This window comes from Mesocricetus auratus, unplaced genomic scaffold (assembly GCF_017639785.1).
Source record: "Mesocricetus auratus isolate SY011 unplaced genomic scaffold, BCM_Maur_2.0 Super-Scaffold_100007, whole genome shotgun sequence".
In the NCBI taxonomy this organism is placed as follows: domain Eukaryota; kingdom Metazoa; phylum Chordata; class Mammalia; order Rodentia; family Cricetidae; genus Mesocricetus; species Mesocricetus auratus.
In genome coordinates, this window is record NW_024429191.1 from 94,131,829 (window position 1) to 94,149,355 (window position 17,527).

Genomic DNA, 17,527 nt, shown 5'->3' on the forward strand with positions numbered 1-17,527 from the left:
GCAGCCACTTGGTGGCGGCGGCGTGTAACAGGCCACCTGCTAAACCAGGTGACACGTGGGGGAGTTCCTGGGGACCAGGAGGCAAAGTAAGGCCTTGGGAGGCACAGTAGGCCCTCAGAAAGGGGTTGTTCTGCTCTCTCTTATTTATATTTTGCCCTATGTCACTCCTTATATTCCTGCTGAGACTACTTCCTCCCCCTTGCCCCCCCCCAAATGCCCCTTGATACCATTCTGGCTCCATGCTGGTTCTGTAAGTAGGGGCTGAGGCCAGGATGGCTTCCTGTCTTGTGGGCTCCTGGATGGTGGCCCCTCCAGACAGGCCAGTCAGATATACCGGAAGTCAACCGGGTGCCAAGGTGGGCTGGGGGCCTTCTCCCGTATGTCCGGGAAGGAGCTGATGCATCCCCTGACATGTATGCATGTTACGCTCTGAGCGCAGGGCGGGACAGTGAGCTGGCTCACACCGCCTGAAGAGAGTCATCTGGATCAGGCAGGGAGGAAGCAGAGATCTCTGTCCTTAGAGTCCTAGGAAGAAAGAGGAGGCTCCCCTGTGGCTGGGCTGCCGTGCTGACACACGCTCCATGGCTGTGCCTACCCTGGCGAAGACGTCTCCAGTGGCTCCCTGTTACCTGCGCTGAGTGTGACAGAGCTGAAATCACTGTGGCCCCGTTGCTCAGCGCTAGACCCAGACTGCATTCATTCGCTTTGCGCCCCTCTCTGTCCGCCGTCTGCCTGCAAAGCCACACTAGCTAAAGTCAGGGTGTGTTACTTACTTTTCTGCGACAAAATATCCCGGAAAAGGGAGGAAGGGTCTATTTTGGTTTGGGGTTCCAGAGAAGTCACAGTGATAGGAGCAAGAGCCCCACCTTGTACTAAGGGTCAGGGAGCAGGGAGAGAACAGGAAGTAGGCACAGCTATAAACCTCAAGTCCCGCCTCCAATGACGTACGTCCGCTAACAAGACTCTACCCCCTAAGGACTCCACAGCCTTCCCAAACAGTGCTGCTATGTGGGACCAACCGTTGGAGCACGTGAACCTATGGGAGACATTTCACACCAGAACCACGGCCTAGTCTCGCTCTGTAGCCTGGGATGCCCTGGAACTTACCATGAAGCCTCAGACTGGCAGCCATCCTCCTGCCTCTGCCTTCTGAGAGCTGGGATGGCAGATGTGCCTGGCCATGCATCCTGCGCTAGCTTGTGTTCCTGTTCCCTTCTGGAGTCCCTGCCAAACTTCCCACTGCTGCTCACTCCATATGCCCACCAGGCCAACTTCTGCAGTCAGAGAACACACATGGTGTTAGGACCCGGTTTCAATCCACCAGACCCCGCCCACCATCCTTGGCAAATCTCCTTACCTGGCTCAGAAAGGGTCAGCCATCTGCTGCGGATCCAAAAACAACCACGTCCAAAAGCGTGCTGTCACCGACCCCTTCAAGCTAGGTGTCCTTGCCTGGGCGTCTGGGTCAGTCAGTGGCAGTGTGGGAAGACCCCAGTGCCTCATGGATGGGGTCTGATGCCAGGCTCAGACCTTAGCACCCGCCTCATGCTGGGGCATGCGTCCTCCCCGAAGCGCCTGTCTCCTTCCTGCCAAGCTCCCGTCTGACCTTGCCTACCTCTCTCATGATCTGTATGTCATCCCTTACTGCATTCGGGCACACGTGTGTTTGTCGCTTTGGGCTCTCTGCTACTCCGAGGCCGCTGTTTCTGAAAAGACAAGTCGTGGAATGACCAGTCATGCCTTGGATGCACATGGCTCTCCTTTTGCTGTTTCCTGTGCCAACATTGCTCGATGCTCAAGACCTCCACCTTGTCCTTGAGCAGCTCCCGGCCTGGGTGGGGTGGTGGCGCCATACTGTGTCAGTCAGGGGACCCTCTGACTGTGAATACTACTACTGCTAGTGATGACGACGACGATGATAATAAACTAAAATGACAGATACTTGAGCAAGACACGGTGCTTTCTTCTCAAGTCCTAGTCCAGGCGAAAGCCTTTGCTTGGTAGCCCAGGGCATCCAGGACCTAGTGTGGCTGCATTCTGGCCAGGGAGAGGAAGGAAGACAGGATCGAACGGTGCTTTTCCATTTTAAGAGTGTGGCTTGAGAAAATTCGGGACTTTAACTTTTCTTGTCCTCCTCCGTTGGTTTTGACCATCCCATGCAGCCAGGGTGTTTGAGAAATGTCCTGTTTAGCTGGCCAGCCACAGGCAGTGAGTGCTTCTGGAGCTACAGAAAAAGTTGGGCAGACAAGGGTCCGCCATGTGCACCAAGGCTCCCTTCGTGTGTGCAGGGTGGTGGCAGTCGGGGGGGTAGGGGGACTTGCAGTGGGCAGGTGACCAGGCTAGCTGTGGAAGGGCTGTGGCGGCTGCGGTGTGCTGTCGGGGTAGCTGCAGCTCAGCTGATGGGGGGGTGGGGAGTGGGTGTCATGGAAATGACACAGTTCTGCAGAAGTGTCTGCAGACGTAGGCTTGACCATCTTGGGTTTCAGTAGGACAATGCAGAGCTTTTTCCTAGATGCATATTCTAGATTATTCATAAGCAAGTGGTCAGACCTCTGTCTCCATGGGCCCTGCTGATGGCCAGGGAGGCCTTATATTCAGTGCGCGTTTCGTTGCTTCTTTCTCCCTGTTTCGGGTAGGTGGGTGGGGGGGTGCTCACATGCTGGCTCTCTGGACTTGGAGCAGTATTTTGACATCTTGGGAAGTGATGCCCCAAGTGCCCAAGGTTCCCCTTGGGGCTGTGTGCAGTCCTGCGCTCCTGACCTTGAGGGGTCGTGGTCAAGCCGATCTGACTTCCTGTTCTTCGGTTATGGCCCACCTAGCCGTGCACTCACGGGGTCAAGACGGCAGCCTGGGGCCGTGCCGAGACACTAGGACTCAGGCTCTGTGGCCCGTGCAGTCAGCATAGACCCAATGTAGACATGGCCCTGTCTGGGAATGTCCCCGCCCTGCTCCTGAAGGTGAGGAATGTCTCAGAGAGTGGCCCATCTGGCTGGCAGGACCGACTGAAGTCAAGGCCAATTTCACTCCTGGCTTCTTGCCTCCCCTGGTCAGGCCCTGCCTAGGGTCTGTGCAGTAAGGGACTAAATGTGGTGGGTGGTTCTAACCGTCACCTCGACACAATCCAGAATCCCCTGGGAAAGACAGTCTCAGTGAGGGACCGTCTAGATTGGGTCATCTGTGGGTGTGTTTGTGGGGGTGCTCACCTGGTGGGTAGGGGTGCTCACACCTGGTGGTGCCCGGCTGGAGCGCTCTCATTTTGACCTGTGGGAAATGAATCTTTGAGTGCCTGGGGTTCCTCTGGGGTCTGTTTGTAGCCCTGAGCTCCTGACCCTGAGCTCCTGACCCTGAGGGACCTTTATCAACCCAGACAGCCGGCGTTTTAGGAAGGCCCTCCCACCATCAGCTTGGAAGCCTGGAGCCTAAAGTAAGAGGGTAGGGGTGAAGGGTTTTGGGGGATGGATGGATGGACAGGGACAGTGACGGTGCTTAAAAAAAAAAAAGATTTAAGCCGGAATGTGGTGGCACATGCCTTTAATCCTAACATTTGGGAGGCAGAGATAAGCATATTCTTGGTCTGCAGAGAAAGTTACAGGACAGCCTGGGTTGTGCAGAGAAACCCTGTCTCAAAAAAAAAAAAAACAACCAAAAACCAAAAGATACATTTTTATTTTATATGTTCTGCCTGCATGTATGTATATGCATCACCTGTGTGCAATACCTACAGAGGCCAGAAGAGGGTGTCAGATCCTCTGGAAATGGAGTGACAGGCTGTTGTGAGCAGCCTTGTGAGTCCTGAGACCTGAACCCGGGTCCTCTACAAGAGCAGCCAGTGCTCTTAACCATTGAGCCATCTCTCCAGTCCCTTATGTTATTTATTTATTTATTTTTTTTGGTTTTACGAGACAGGGTTTCTCTGTTTTGGAGGCTGTCGGTCCAGCCTGGCCTCGAACTCACAGAGATCCGCCTGCCTCTGCCTCCCGAGTGCTGGGATTGAAGGCGTGCGCCACCAACACCCGGCCCCTTATGTTATTTTTTAAAAAGATTTATTCACATCTCTCTCCAAGTGTGTGTGTGTGTGTGTGTGTGTGTGTGTGTGTGTGTGTGTGTGTGTGTTGTGCACCCATAGAAGCCAGAGGGGCTGTCAGTCCCTTGGAGTCCCTTGATCTACTCAATGTCCTGACAGTACTTACTATCAATTAACAAAGCTCTGAAGCCTGTCTGAGCTGGTGTCATCCCAGGGACTTGGACCCTAAAGTGTGACAGTGGTGAATGACCCCCAGAGGCCATGGCTGTCTTGTTTCCTACTGGTCTGTCACCTGCTAGGCCATTTTTTCAGCTCTCTATTGTACAAGTCTCCAGTGACACTGTCTGCTCCCTGCTTGGTCTTGCCGAGCCAGGGAGGAGCATGCCCCCAAATATGGAGGACCCCAGGTATAGAGCAGCAGCAGTGCCATGGGCTCCCAGGTCGTGGGTCTGGTTCTTTGCCATCTGTGTTGGTCTCGCTCCACTCAGACTGCTTGGCAGAGCTGGCAGGGCCTCTGGCAAGGTCCCTGGGTCTGCAGTCATCTGGCTGTGACTCACTCTGGGGAACAGGGACGGAGCAGGAGCTGGGCATGTTAGCAGCAAACTCGTTAGTCGTTCCACATCAGGGACAAATGGCTCATTTAGGCTGCCTGGGGCCTCCAGTGGCACTCAGGACAAGAAAGGCACAGCCAACCAGAGAAAGCAGCCCCAGATTACCCCGGGCCCCGCCCGCTGCTCCCCATTACCCCGGGCCCCGCCCGCTGCTCCCCTTCCTCCCCATCCTGTTTCCCAGGCGGGTCAGGGACCTGGGCTGCCTGTCTGAGGGAGGCTGGCCTAAACCGGCTGCCACACTCTCACACAGAATCACTGTGGGCGTCTGGGGTGTGATTCGTAGCAGGAAACACCCGTGTTTGGTGGCAGGGAGCGAGAGGGACTCCGGTTGCTCGGATGCCTCTGATTTTTCACGCATCTCCTCCAAAGCCTTTCGGAGCCGGTGGGCAGAGTTAAGGGGCCTCCAACACCCTGGGTCTGGCCCTGCCCTTTGGGAAAAGCCCTAGAATATTCTGGTTCCCAGCTCACTGGCTTTCTGAGTTACTTTTGTTGCTGTGATAAAATACCTAACATTTAGGGTCACAGTTCAAGGGGACAGTCCTTCATGGTAAGGAGCTCTGGGCAGCCGGAGCTCAGGGCAGCCGGTCACACTGTACCAAAGCCAAACAAAGAACACTAGATACATGTGCTCAGCCCACCTTTCTCCTTTTTTGGTATTTTAATTAATTAACTAATTAATTAATTAATTAATTAATTAATGTAGCGTGTGGACGGCATGTACATGCCATTTCACACGTGTCGGTCAGGGGACAAGTTGCCGAGTCCCTTCTCTCCCTCTACCATGTGGGTCCTTGGGGTTACACTCAGGCCACTGGGCTTGGAGGCACCACAGCAGCCCACTTCCTCCTTTATACAGTTTCAGGACCCCATCCTAGGGAATGGTGCCACCCACAGTGGGCCGGTCTTCCCAGCTCAATCAAATCAAGATAATCCGAGGGACATTCCTGGAGGTTCTTCTCCCATCAAGCAGACACCTGGGATTCACCATCACACTTACACTGGGCAAGGTAGAAACCGAGTCCAGATGTGTCTGGGAGAGCCACCATGTCCACCCCCTGCTCTCAGGAGGTCTTCGAGGCTGTGTGGTGCAGACTCCAGGGCCCAGGCCGTTTCCTCATGGACACCGGCAGTTGGGATGCCAGCCCCTCAGCAGCGAAGACCCTCCTTCCCTTAGGCTTCCCAGACTGACTTGGCACCTCCTGTGAGTGGATAGGAAAGCATCCAAGTTCCTACAGGCCCCTTGCCGCGGGCACCTCTTACCTACCCTGACTGGGGGGCTGACACGCTCAAATCCAGAGCCCCAGGATGAGCTTCCAGCAATGCAAGGTCCTGCTCCCTCCCTTCTAGCTGTTCTGCAAAGAGCGGAGTGGACTTCCAGTTCTGTGGGTGACAGCACCAGTCAGCCTGACGCCCCCTCTCTGTCTTACTTCTCTCTATAATCCCCCCCCCACATACTTGTCCTTCCCATCTGTGTTTCTCCCTGAGGGGGGGTCCTTCAGGTGGCCACAGCTGCAGGGAAGCAGACTTCAAGGAGGTGAGTGAGAACTCATGCTGAGTGCTCCCTACTCCTCCTCCCCCTCCCTCCTTCCCCCCTTCCTCCCTCCTCTCTCCCTCCCTACTCCTCCCTCCCTCCATCCCTCCCTACTTCCCCCTCCCTCCCTCCTTCCCTTCCTCCCTCCTCCTCCTCCCTGCCTCCTCCCTCCCTCCCTCCCTCCCTTCCTCCCTTTTTCTGAGACAGGGTCCCATGGAGCCCAAACCGCTAAGTGGCTGAGGCTGACCTTGAACCTCTGATCCCCCTGCCTCCACCTCCCAAGTACTGGGATTACAGAGTTCCATCACAGTGCTCAGTTTGCAGAACGCTGGGCTTTGAACCCAGGGCTGCACTATGCAAGCCTAGAGTCTCAGTCTGCTCAGCAGATGCAGTGCCGCCACCAGTCTGACCCTGAACTCCTCACCCTCCTGCCCCTGATGCCTGAGCGCTGGGATTATAGGCCTGTGCTGCTGTAGCCAGAGGGTGTTTCTTTTTTTAAAGACCAAGAGCATCCAAAAGCGGCACGAGCAGCATTGCTGCTTATTAAGACTTCTGTCTCTGGGAGTGTTCTAGAGTAGAGTGGATGGCAGTCGGGGGGGGGGGGCAGGTGGGGAGAGTGGGCGGTGGTCGGGGCAGGTGTGTGGGGGGGGCGAGTGCAGCAGAATTGTGAGGGGCAGGTAAGCCTTGCGGTCCCTCTGTGAGGTGCAGAAGAGTGAGGAAGGGTTTCTGTTCTCTGTCCTTTCCGGGTTGGTCCCTGCTGCTGCCTAAGCCATCTCTCTATCTGCCTGTGGGGGCCCCACCTTGGGGCTGGCAGGGGCATTGTTAGGGTCCCAGGCTACAGGCATAGGTGGGGGAGGGGTGGGAGGATGCTCCCCGGGGATGGCATCACTGGGTAACTGTGCCCATGCCGACGTGGAAGTAGGGCAGGCTGGTGACTCAGCCCTGGTCCCCACACTGCAGCGGTGGCAAGATGCCTCCGGCCTCAGACCCCACAGAGCCAGGGTGCTTGGTAGTGGGGAGGTCAGAACACGGCAGGCCCCTGGGAACAGCCTGTCCTACCCTGATGGAGATGGGTATGGAGATGCCAGGAGTCCTGGCAGTGCAGGGTGAGGTGTCTGCAGCTGGCAAGGCCAAGGGGCAAGCTGGATAGCTCCATTGCTTACTGTCCGGAGACGAAGGGCCAGCCTAGGCATCCCTCGTGTGCCTTTGCAGAGCCCAGGACAGTCCCAGGCTGTGTGTCTGTCCATTCCTTGGGCCCTCTCCCCTATCTCTGCATCTCCAGCCTCAGATGGGGGTAAGGATGCTGTGTTTCCAGCATGCGATGGGGAGCTAGGACACTGGGGACATTAGTCCATTCCAAGGCTTTCTGGGATTGTAGGATTGTGGGGGCTAAACAGTCGATCACAGAAGGATGCCTAAGGCATGGAAAAAAGGGCATGGACATAACTCACCCAGCCAGCTCTAGCATCCTGGATGACTGAACTCGCCATCAATACTCACGGGGCAAACTATCAGAGAAGCCCATGCTCAGAACTCAGGGGCCAAGGCTCCACCGGATAGGGGGACCTCTCGGAAGGGCCTTCTATTCTTGCTCCCAGGGTCCTATGGGTTTCATGGCTTTTTAACTTGCCATTTTTTTTCCTGTCAGGTAAGCTAGGCATGGTAGCACACGTTTGTAATCCCAACACAAGGTTAGCCTGTGATAACACGAGGGTTAGCAAGAAGATCAAGATTTCAAGGCTAGCCTGGGCTACTTTGAAAACAAACAAACAAAACAAACAAAAAAACTCCCTCAGATTTACAAGGGAGACTGGAAGTGAGCAGGCCAGGCAGTGTTGAAGGTTTTGGTCCGGTTAGCGTTGGGAATGTGGGGTTCTGTATGCTGTGCACTGGAGATGGTGGGGCTGCCCTCAGGGACATGGGGTAGGGGAGGTTTTTGAGCCTAGAGCAGAGCATTTGCTGGCCTCTGAGGCCAGGAGCCTCTGGGATGACTCAAGAGCCTGCATTTAGAAGACTTGCAAGAGGAATGAGTATTTTGTTTAAAAAGCCCCTGGCTAGGAGATAAGCGCCCAGGCACTGTGGTCAGGCTTTTTTGTAAACACTTAACATGAGGCAGGCCCAGCTGGGGACTGTGAAATTAAGGAAGATTAGTCATGTGTATCTATGAAGGGAAGCCTTATGTCTTGAGCAGATGGTGGGATGGGCTTTGTGGCCTGCACACACTTGTCAGCTGTGCCTACCTTGGGGCTGCCTCACGGAGAGATTCAGAGTTGCAGCCTGCAGGAGACTCGGTGGTCCAAGCTTGGAGACTGCCCCGGCAGAAAGGGCCCCAGCGTGGTCCAGGTTCAAGCAGCACTCTGGCTGTGGTCCTGCTTCTTCTAGACCAGGGCAGTTGAGTGTGGTGTGCGAAGTCTGCATAAGTGTCCCTTGTCCTTAGTGCCCGTGTGGACCAGTTCCTCCATCAGGAGTCCAGGAGATTGCTGTCATCCAGCAAAGAAAACTGGGCATTGTAACTCGGTGGGACTGAGCCCCAACCAGGGAGTCCTGGTGGTGTGTCTGGAGGTGAGGGAGCAACTGTGTCTGAGGTCTGGGTGGGTGGGTGGAGACTGCAGATGGCCATTCTGTGGTCAAAGACTGAAATGACAGACACCGCAGGGAAGAGTTGCGGGGAGACGTCCGTCCATGTGGAGGAGGTGACTGTTGTAGGCCTCCTGGCACAGGAGGCAGCGTGAGAACGGAGGGGAGGCCAGTGGACTTAGAGAGTGGACGAGGCCAGGTCTGCTGGCGGATGTGGTGAGGGGTTCTCGTACAGTGCACGTGAGGCATCCAGTCTAAGCTTGGGTGGCAATGGGAGCCTGGAGGAGGGGAGGGCACGTCAAAGTGGTGCCAGTCAGGAGCCTGGGGGAGCATGGGAGAGGGCGGGGCGGCACAGTGTAAAATTAGATACAAAGTCATATATGAACTGGAGGAGATTTCGAGTTGGCAATAGATTACAGGAGCTGGAGAGAGGGCTCAGTGGCTAAGAGTTCTTGCTGCTTCTGCAGAGGACCTGGGTTCGGAACTCCAGTTCCAGGGGGTCTGATGCCCTCTTCTGACCTCCGTGGGCTCCTGCAGGCACACAGTGCACAGACATACTTGCGGGCATACACACTTGCACATAAAATAAGTTTACAGGACAATAAAATGTGTGAGTCGTCGTTTTAAATTAAACGATATAGAATTGTCACATTATTCTTGAGTCTGTCCCCAAAGAACTGGGGTGGGGCCAACACGTGCTCATCTCCATGTTCACTGAGGCAACGCCGGTGTTTACTGAGTGGTGAGAGAACTGGTATGCTCATACATTGAGATGATGGTCACAGTCTGAGGACAGCCTGTGAGTTCCAGGCTAACCTGTGCTGAGCGATGAGGCCCTGTCTAAAAAAACAAAACAAACAAACAAAAACCCCAAAAAACAAACCAGAATAAGCGAGTAGGGAAAAAAGTGCATTACTTAGTTAGTGGAACTGATTACGCAGGGCCAGGGAGATGACTCCGCCTTAAAGGCGCTTGCTCCCGAGCCTCAGGATCTGGGCTTGGTCCCCAAAGCCTACATGGTTGAGGATGGAACTGACTCCCACGAGTTGCCCTCTGATCCCCCATACTCATGTGTGACACATGTGTATACACATCCCCACAGAATTAATAAACATCATTTAAATAAATAAATTACTTGAAGTAATTTAGGTGGGACTCCCTTTAACTCCAGCTCCACTCCCGAGTCATGTCCCAGGCGGCTGTTTGCACCTGTGGGGAGAGAAGCGCCATGTTCCTGGCTTTGGCTAAGATGTCACACTGGCGGCTTGGAACTAGCCAAGATGGGAACTCGTGTCGTGTAAGCAAATGCTTCAGGTCCTGCAAATGCTATTTTTTTAAACCCTTAATATTGCCATTGTTAAATAGCATCCAGATAGACACTAGTGAAGGATGCTTATCCTGGTCCCAGATGATCTCGGGGTACCCTGGCCAGCCATTATGATATTGAGGATGGAAAAAAAATGATATTGAGGATGAAAGAAGAATTCAAGAGGACTTGGAGATCTTTGGCTTGGGCACCTAGGCAGGCCGCAATGGCTTCATTTTGCCAAGATGGTGCCGCCTACAGCTGAGGGGCCGCGGAAGGCCCTAAAGTCCACTTGCTCTACCCCTGCAGTGTGACAGGCAGACACGGAGATGAGCCTCGTGGACTCTACCCTTGAGCAGTCTCGGACTATGAGGAGGCCGGTCCTGTCACCCACTGACTGGAGGAGCATCCTGTCCAAAGGCACAACAGCAGTGCTGGGCAGGGAGCCACGACCTCCCCGAGGAGGCCACCCCCACTGCTGAGCCGCTTCCGGCTGAGGCTGTACCTGGGCCCGGGGGTCAGGGATCCTGGCGTGGACGCCAAGCGGGTTGTTTCCGCAAGCCCTTCCTGCGCCCTTTCCCAGGCTTTGTGTGCCCCATTCCCCAGGCTGGACCTGTGGGCTTCTAACCACACCCCTTCCTCCCACCCCTCCAAAAAAAAAAAAAAGGGACATTAAAGTAAAAAGGCCTGACGGTTCTTCCATCTGTGCAAGTCCACAGACTCTTGTTCCTAGCCCCGCCCCCCAGACGGAGCTGCCTGGCCAGCCCAGCCCACCACCTGCACCAGGTGGCTCCCTCCAGGTCTTTGTCACGGGACTTCCTGACCTAATGGGTCAGGTGTGAGTTCAGGCCTGGCTGTACTCACTGCCTGCCGTGCGTGCACCGGCTGGCTTCTCGGAACCGCAGTAAAGTCGTTCCCTCCAGGGCCAGCATGCCACATAGTCTGCAGGGCCGTGTGCCACGCGGCTTCCGGGTGAATCTTGGCCTATGGCTGCCCCCTCTCTGCTTCCGACTCGAGAGGCCTCTGTCTCTCTGCCTTCCTCCCTATCTTTGATCCGGTCTTTGAATCCGGGACACATGCTGATCCTGAGTAGCCTCTGGGATGTGCCTCACCTGTAGCGCACATCCGCACAGACCCTTGGGCTGTGTCTGGTCACATTCTGAGCATCCAGTAGTCACGCGTTGTCTTTGGGGCGGACGGGCGCATGGGGCACGCCCACGAGTGGGCGGGGCCTTTCGGTGCATTTCACTCGGAGCACAGCATCCCTTAGGTTAGGCCTCCTCTTGCGGCCTGGATTGCAGAAGTCTCAAGTCTACAGCTCAGTCCCTTTATACAGCCCAAGACCCTAGAGAGGGGCCTGGGTGGCCAACCAGACTTATGAAACCCCCAGGTGCCACTGCCAAGCATGCTGTCGAGGGGACAGTCGGGCGATGAAAGCGGTGGGGGTGGGGTTCAAGCTGAGCGAAGCCAAGCTGCATTTGGGCTGTCCTGGAGTTTGGAGAAGATTATTATGGTGAGGAGGGAGGTGGCTTGCTGTTTCCCATGTCCTCTGGGGACAGAAAGGAAAGAGACACAAGGGTGAACTTCCTATTGGGAGGGTAGCCAAACCTGCCTTGGCTTTCCTGAGCTTTGGCTTCTAGCGGGTTCCCAGGTCTGATATTTGGGCTGAGTGGTTACAGCGAAGGGGTAGGAAACAGAGGGCAGGGTTGCCTGAATCCTGCAGCCTGTGGAAGTCCTCAGGGGTCCCTGAGGGGCGCACTCCGTGAAGCCTGCACCCCGACTGGGCTCTCTTGGAACACTGTGCTGTGCCTGGCCTCCACGCATGGTTACAGAGGCTGAGCAACAATGAGCTTAGCCTCTGTTAATCTGTGCTTGCCCTGGGGAGAACAATCGCACGGGCGTGTCTCCACTTACCAGGTGCTTTTTATAAAAAACACCAGCGAACGAGGCCCGCCCAAGTTGGATGCTGTCCCAGGGACCCGGCGTCTTCCCAGGGCTCTGTGGTATGGGCCTTAACTTCTTAACTGAACGCCAGTATCCCTAAACTGAGGACAGACAGGTGATCCGATGATGGTCAGACTGCCAGGCAGGCCCAGGTGTAGACAGTAGCCATCAGGGGTGTGTGCGTGCGTGCGCGCGCATCTAAAATGGCCGTGGTTTTGCAGTTCCTATGTCCACAAAGCTCACTTGGTTGAAAATAGTTTAAACCATCTGAGGCATGAGGGAGGGAGGGGTGAATTTTCTGAAAAAGGAAGGACTCTACTCCAGCAGTTAAAAAAAAAAAAAGCAAAATTCACCAAACCTAGCTTAGTGTTCGCCTCTCCTACAGAGACCTCCGCAGCCTCCGAAGGTGTCAGCACCCACTCCACCCCATTACCACAGGGTTAGAATGACGGAGTAGGGGGAGAGCAGACCCAGGACAGCTCAGGGACTCACATGTCACCACTGAGGACCAGGGGATGGGCTATCCACCCACTTGGCAAGTACTTATCCCCTGCTATGCATCTGGAGCCCTGGTTGCACAGGGGTCCTGGGTCTAAGGTAGCGCCTGGACAGTGGACGGGGAAACTTGTTGTCTCAGTCGGGAAGCAGAGAAACACCCCGGCCTCCCTGGCGACCTTTCCTGGTAACTGGTGTCTTGCTTCTGTGTCTAACCCATGGTTTTATCTGACTGCCCAGTGATGCCCGAAGTGTGAAAGCTACATGGGGACAGAGAGAGACCAAACTGTGGGTACCCGCTGGTGAGGAGAGGGCCCAGGAGCAGCCCTCTTCCTTTCTTCTGATGTTAGGAACCATGGTTTCTCTCTTCTGGAGGGAAGGTCGCCGTCCACTCTCTGAACTCAGGAAGCCTCTACAGTGGGAAGGGGGAGGGGTGCTGGAACGACTCTTTGAAGGGCCGCCTCTCCCTGCCCTATGCCTTCTCCAGCACCTACCCAGAGGGTGCAGCAGCGACCCCCGGGGACTCAAGGGGGTAGCAGTTCTCGATGTATTGGATGCTGGGGGACACCCGGGACCTCCAGTTCTGCAGTCAATAGTGTAGGGTCCTGCGGACACGCACTAGCTCAGAGCTGCCGCTTAACCCTGCAGGCCCCCGTACTCTTACATGAAGGAGGCGCTCACGAACTTTGGCTGCGTAAATAAAACCTCCGGCAGCAAGAACACTGCGCCCAGGGAAGGGGAGGAATCTCGTCCCCCTCGGCGCCCGCCCGCTGCTGTGGCCCGGCCTCCACATCCTCCACATCCGCCCACATCTGGCCGCGGAGGGGCGTGAGGGGGAGGGGCCGAGGCCGTGTCTGTCGCGGTCCCCTGGGCACCCGCCAGGAAGGGAGAAGGGGGGCCAGCTCAGGTCGTGTGCCTGGGACTCCGAAGTCTCCCTGTAGAAGCTGCTCTGGTTCCAACCCCCCCCAGGCTCAGTTTTGACAGGCGGGCGCAACAGCCAGTGCGGAGTCTCGGAGGCCGGCGGGGTGCGGGAACCTGATCCAGCCGGGAGGCGGGGGCGGGGCAGGGGCCCGGGTGCTTGGGGAGGGGCCGGCGCCCGCCTTCCTCCCCCATTCATTCAGCCGACCGTGGGGGCCGAGGGGCTCGGGCGGCCAGCTCGGCACTGGGAGCGGGAGCGCGCAGGGCCGGGGCTCCGCGGGACTCCCTGCGCACCAGCCACCATGTCCGACCCCGCGGTCAACGCACAGCTGGACGGGATCATTTCAGACTTTGAAGGTGGGTGCACGACCCAGCGACTGCTTGGCGAACTGGGCAGGAACTTCCAGGCGGGCCTGGGACGGAACAGGGGCGAGCACAGGAGAGGCGAGACCCCGGATTGCTCACCCTGGGGCTCTGCGCCCCAGACCCTGTGTTGCCTACATGGAGAGCGCCTTTAAGGGATCCTGTTAGTTGATAGACCTTGTAGTTGGGAGCCACGCACCCCTCGGGACCCGAGGTTCACGTAGCCTCTGGGGTGTTCTTCCTTTACTGTTGTTTGTGTTTGCCCAGCGACTGTCGCCTCCTCTAGGGCTGGCTTGACTGCTTTGGAACTACACCGGGAAGCGCAATTCCACCCTGGAAACGAGTGGGCTTTCTTCTTTTGGTTCTCAGCAGCGTGGGAGTTAGCTCCCCTCCTCGGATCCAGTGGGCGGCTGACTCCTCAGGGTGGACCGTCCTCCCCTCCCCCACGCCAACTCCGGGGTTGGGGCTGAGCCCAGTCCCGGGGCTGGCATGGGTTGCCAAAGTTGATCAGCCAGCAGGCCCCATGCATCTAAGGGGATCCCAGCCCGGCGCGTCTCAGGGTTCAGGGTGGGATATCCCATAGTCCAGATCCAAGCCTGGGACATCTTTATCCATCTGCGAGGGAAGAGCCTTTTGGGACAGGGGGAGCCTGTGAGCGCGCAAGGACAACACTTTCGTCTCTTGTCCTGAGTTTACAAAGTGCAGAGATTCTTGGGGGCTGTTTCCTCTAAGGGTGGGCCTGCCATCCCTGCCCTGGGCTTGCATGCGCGCACTTTCCAGAGGCCTCGTGACTGCCACTGCCGGTGCCGTGGCCCCGAGTCCTGCGTCCTCCTCCGGAGTAAATAAAGCCAGTGGAAAGGGAGGCTTACACAATGGTGTCCCGCGCGCGTCTGGGGCTGGGTTTCCGAGAGGCGGGCCTGACTCTGCCGGGCCTGGAGCCCCCGCCCCTCCGAGGGGCTCTCAGGCAGCCTTGGGCAGAGCCCTCTGGTGGGCTATGAGCAAGGGAGGAAGGGCGCCACAGAGTTATAGACAGCCAGGTTCCAGGCCAGCAGCCCTAGCCCTACACTGGCCAGTTGGGGGTGCTCCAGGCCCCATGGCTGGAACCAGGGGGTTTGTCCTGAGCCCACCCAAGGTCAGCCTTATCTCTGAGTTGAGTGACTTCTTCGGGGACCAGATCCTTAGCTGTGTATTGGGCTGTGTGTTTAAAGAGTCTGGGAAGTTGGTGGCCGCTGGTGTGTTGGCAGGCTCACACTGAGGAGTCTGGAATATCACGCCCACTTGGTCACCTCAGCGTTGGGGTCAGTCTTTAGATTCTAGCATTTTCCATCTGTGCCAGTAGCGGGCAGAACTGCTTCTAGGCAGAACTTGGTGCCCCTAACCACCTGGGCCCCTTGGAGTCTGTCTATTCTGGGGTCTCCCAGGCCTGTGTTGTCCTGTGTTGTCTTCTGCATGCCCTAGTGACTGTCCAGGCTCCTCTGTGTGCCTCCCCTTTGCCCTGGGGCCTTTCATGGGGGGTGTAATCTGAAAGTCAGCCAATCAGTTTTCTCCTCTGCAGAGTGGGGGGGGCACCCTTTTCAGGTCCTGATCTCCCTGTTTGCTCTCTGCTCCAGTCCTGGGAGGCATTCAGGGTTTGCTTTCATTCCTGAGGAGTTGGGAATGGGGTTCTTCTGTAGGTGGCCTTGTTGGGGGATTGCGCCCATCTTAGCAGCTGGTACCCTTTGCATTTTGGAGGCTGACTGCCCCCTGCATCTTTGGTCTCTCTGTGTAACTCCTTCCTCGCTATGCCGTGGCCTGACTGGGCTGCCTCCCAAGTCAGCTTCTTGACCCTCAAATTTCGTCCCGCACAATGGCCTCATTGAGAGCACCCTGGTGTAGAGGTTGGCAGGCTTGAGCAAGCGGGGCCTCCCTCTCTGCGTCCCTGAGTGTGCAGTCTTCCTACCGTGGACCCTGAAGAGCTCAGCTCGGGAATGGGGGTCAGGCCTCAGAGTGCCAGCAATTACCAGCCGCTGGCCATCAGCAGTGGAAGTTTGTTGTTGTTGGTGGTGTGTGTGTGTGTGTGTGTGTGTGTGTGTGTGTGTGTGTATGCATGGCACTTGTGCCTTGTGCACTGAACGAAGGACCCAAAAAGTGGTCTTCCAAGTGTCCTAGGAATATGGAGCCGAGTTGGTGTGTGGAAAGGGTATGCACGTGGGGGAATTGAGTGGCCCGGGACAGCTGGACCGATGGAGGGAACATGTGACCCAGCCCAGCATGGGTGATAGAAGCTGGCAGCCCGAATCCAGGCGGGAAAGGTCACAGGAGACTAACAGGGAGAAGCTGGGAGGTGGGGAGGCAACACCTTGAGAGAAAGTAGGAGCCTGCAAGGAGAGAGCCAAGCTCCCTGGCCAGCCTGTCCCCACCGGCAGTGAGCATCGGCAGTGAGCATCGGAGACCTCATGGGAGGAGGGGCCAGCCAGGGAAGGTCGGGTGTTCCCTGGGGCTGGCCAGAATCAGCTGGAAGCCAGCCAGAGAGATGCCCATCCTTTGCTTCCTCCCGCCAGGTGTGTGGGGCTCTGCCAGTTCCAGAAAGCAGGGAGGAGCCAGGTGGACCGCAGCTGCGGGCCCATAGTCCCTTTGTGAGGCTGGACAAGACAGGCTCATGAGTGACACGGGCACTGTGGTTTGCTGAGAGGTGATGCTCCCCCAGGGCAGGGCTAGCCAGGAGCTGTGAGTATCTCTGGGGGTGGTTTTTCTTTTTTTTAAACAGAGCAGAGAGCCTGCCTATCCTCGAGTCCAGGCAGTCTGGAGCTCGCCGCTGTACCAGGCAGGAACAACCTGGCCTCCAGGACAGAAGGGAAGTGGTCCGAGGTGGGCTAGGGTCCCCGGGTCAGAGCGACCTGGCCTCCGCAGGGCTGGTGGGTCTGACGTGTGGTGTTGCTGGAGTGGGAATGCAGACGGGGCTTGTGGCTTCGCCTCCGTCACAGCTGTGTTTTTTTGGGCGCTCATTTCTCCTTCCTCCTTTTCGTCTCTTTCATTCCATCTCCCCATATATCCTCACCCTGCCATCAACCCCCCGGGAAGCGGAGGGTCAGTCACACCTGAGGTCGCCACTGGAGGTCTTGTGGGGATTCAGAGTTTTGCCGTTCTGTCCCTTGGGACTGAGAGGGTGGCAGGACCCTCCAAGGACGTGAACTTCCTGTGTCTGGGTATCCGGCCTTTGCGTCCCTTCAAGGAAGGTGCTTCCTTCTCTCTGTCTCTCTGTCTCTCTGTCTCTCTGTCTCTCTGTCTCTCTCTCCCATTCTCCAGGGGTGAAAATAAAAACTTCTTATTTTGCTGATTCAGGCTTTAATCTTGCTAATTTCTCATCTGTCTGTGATTTCCTATTTTCATACCTCTCAACATAAAGGGTTTTAAAGTTGATAGTGGGAACCCCCCATCCCTGCCCCGTGAGATGACCCTGGCACCCACCTCTCTCCCATGAGATGACACACACCACTCCCTGTGACTGGGTGACAAGGGGAAACAGCCCTCCTCTCTCCTTTCCTGGCCAGCAGAAGCAGGGGGCCACTGCATGGTGTGTTCTTCCTGAATGACGGCCAGATCTGTTATCGCAAACACGATTACAAGCCGAGTCCTTGTGTAACAAAAGCCGCTTGGAGTGCCAGCTGCTGGCCCGCTCTTCTCGCCAGCGTTTGCTGTGACCAGGTTTGCACGCCCACAACAGTCTTGAGAGCCATTCCTTGGTGTTTGCTGAAACAGATCTGGCCCAGGAGCCCAGA

At 56.5% G+C, this 17,527-nt stretch overlaps 1 protein-coding gene and 1 long non-coding RNA gene across 5 annotated transcripts in view; one reads left to right on the plus strand and one right to left on the minus strand.

The window, feature by feature from the left end:
- Nucleotides 1-17,527, plus strand: part of Septin9 (septin 9) — a 161,410-nt gene that overhangs the window by 53,919 nt on the left and 89,964 nt on the right. The window contains exon 1 of one of the 3 annotated variants that reach the window (XM_013113411.3): nucleotides 13,597-13,763. The exons of the other annotated variants lie outside the window; for them this stretch is intronic. Coding sequence (XP_012968865.1) covers nucleotides 13,709-13,763 — 55 coding nt within the window. The 5' untranslated portion in view covers nucleotides 13,597-13,708. Of the gene's footprint in view, nucleotides 1-13,596; nucleotides 13,764-17,527 lie in introns of those variants that run through there. 3 annotated transcript variants of the gene reach the window in all.
- On the minus strand, nucleotides 234-10,704 carry LOC121141574. Of its 2 annotated transcripts, XR_005878543.1 has the most exons (6): nucleotides 8,407-10,704; nucleotides 5,633-5,834; nucleotides 3,204-3,261; nucleotides 1,358-1,706; nucleotides 1,108-1,274; nucleotides 234-525 (listed from the first exon to the last, which is right to left on the minus strand). It is a non-coding gene; the product is annotated as an uncharacterized LOC121141574 (long non-coding RNA). The 2 variants fall into 2 exon arrangements; XR_005878542.1 differs by having other exon boundaries at nucleotides 1,108-1,706.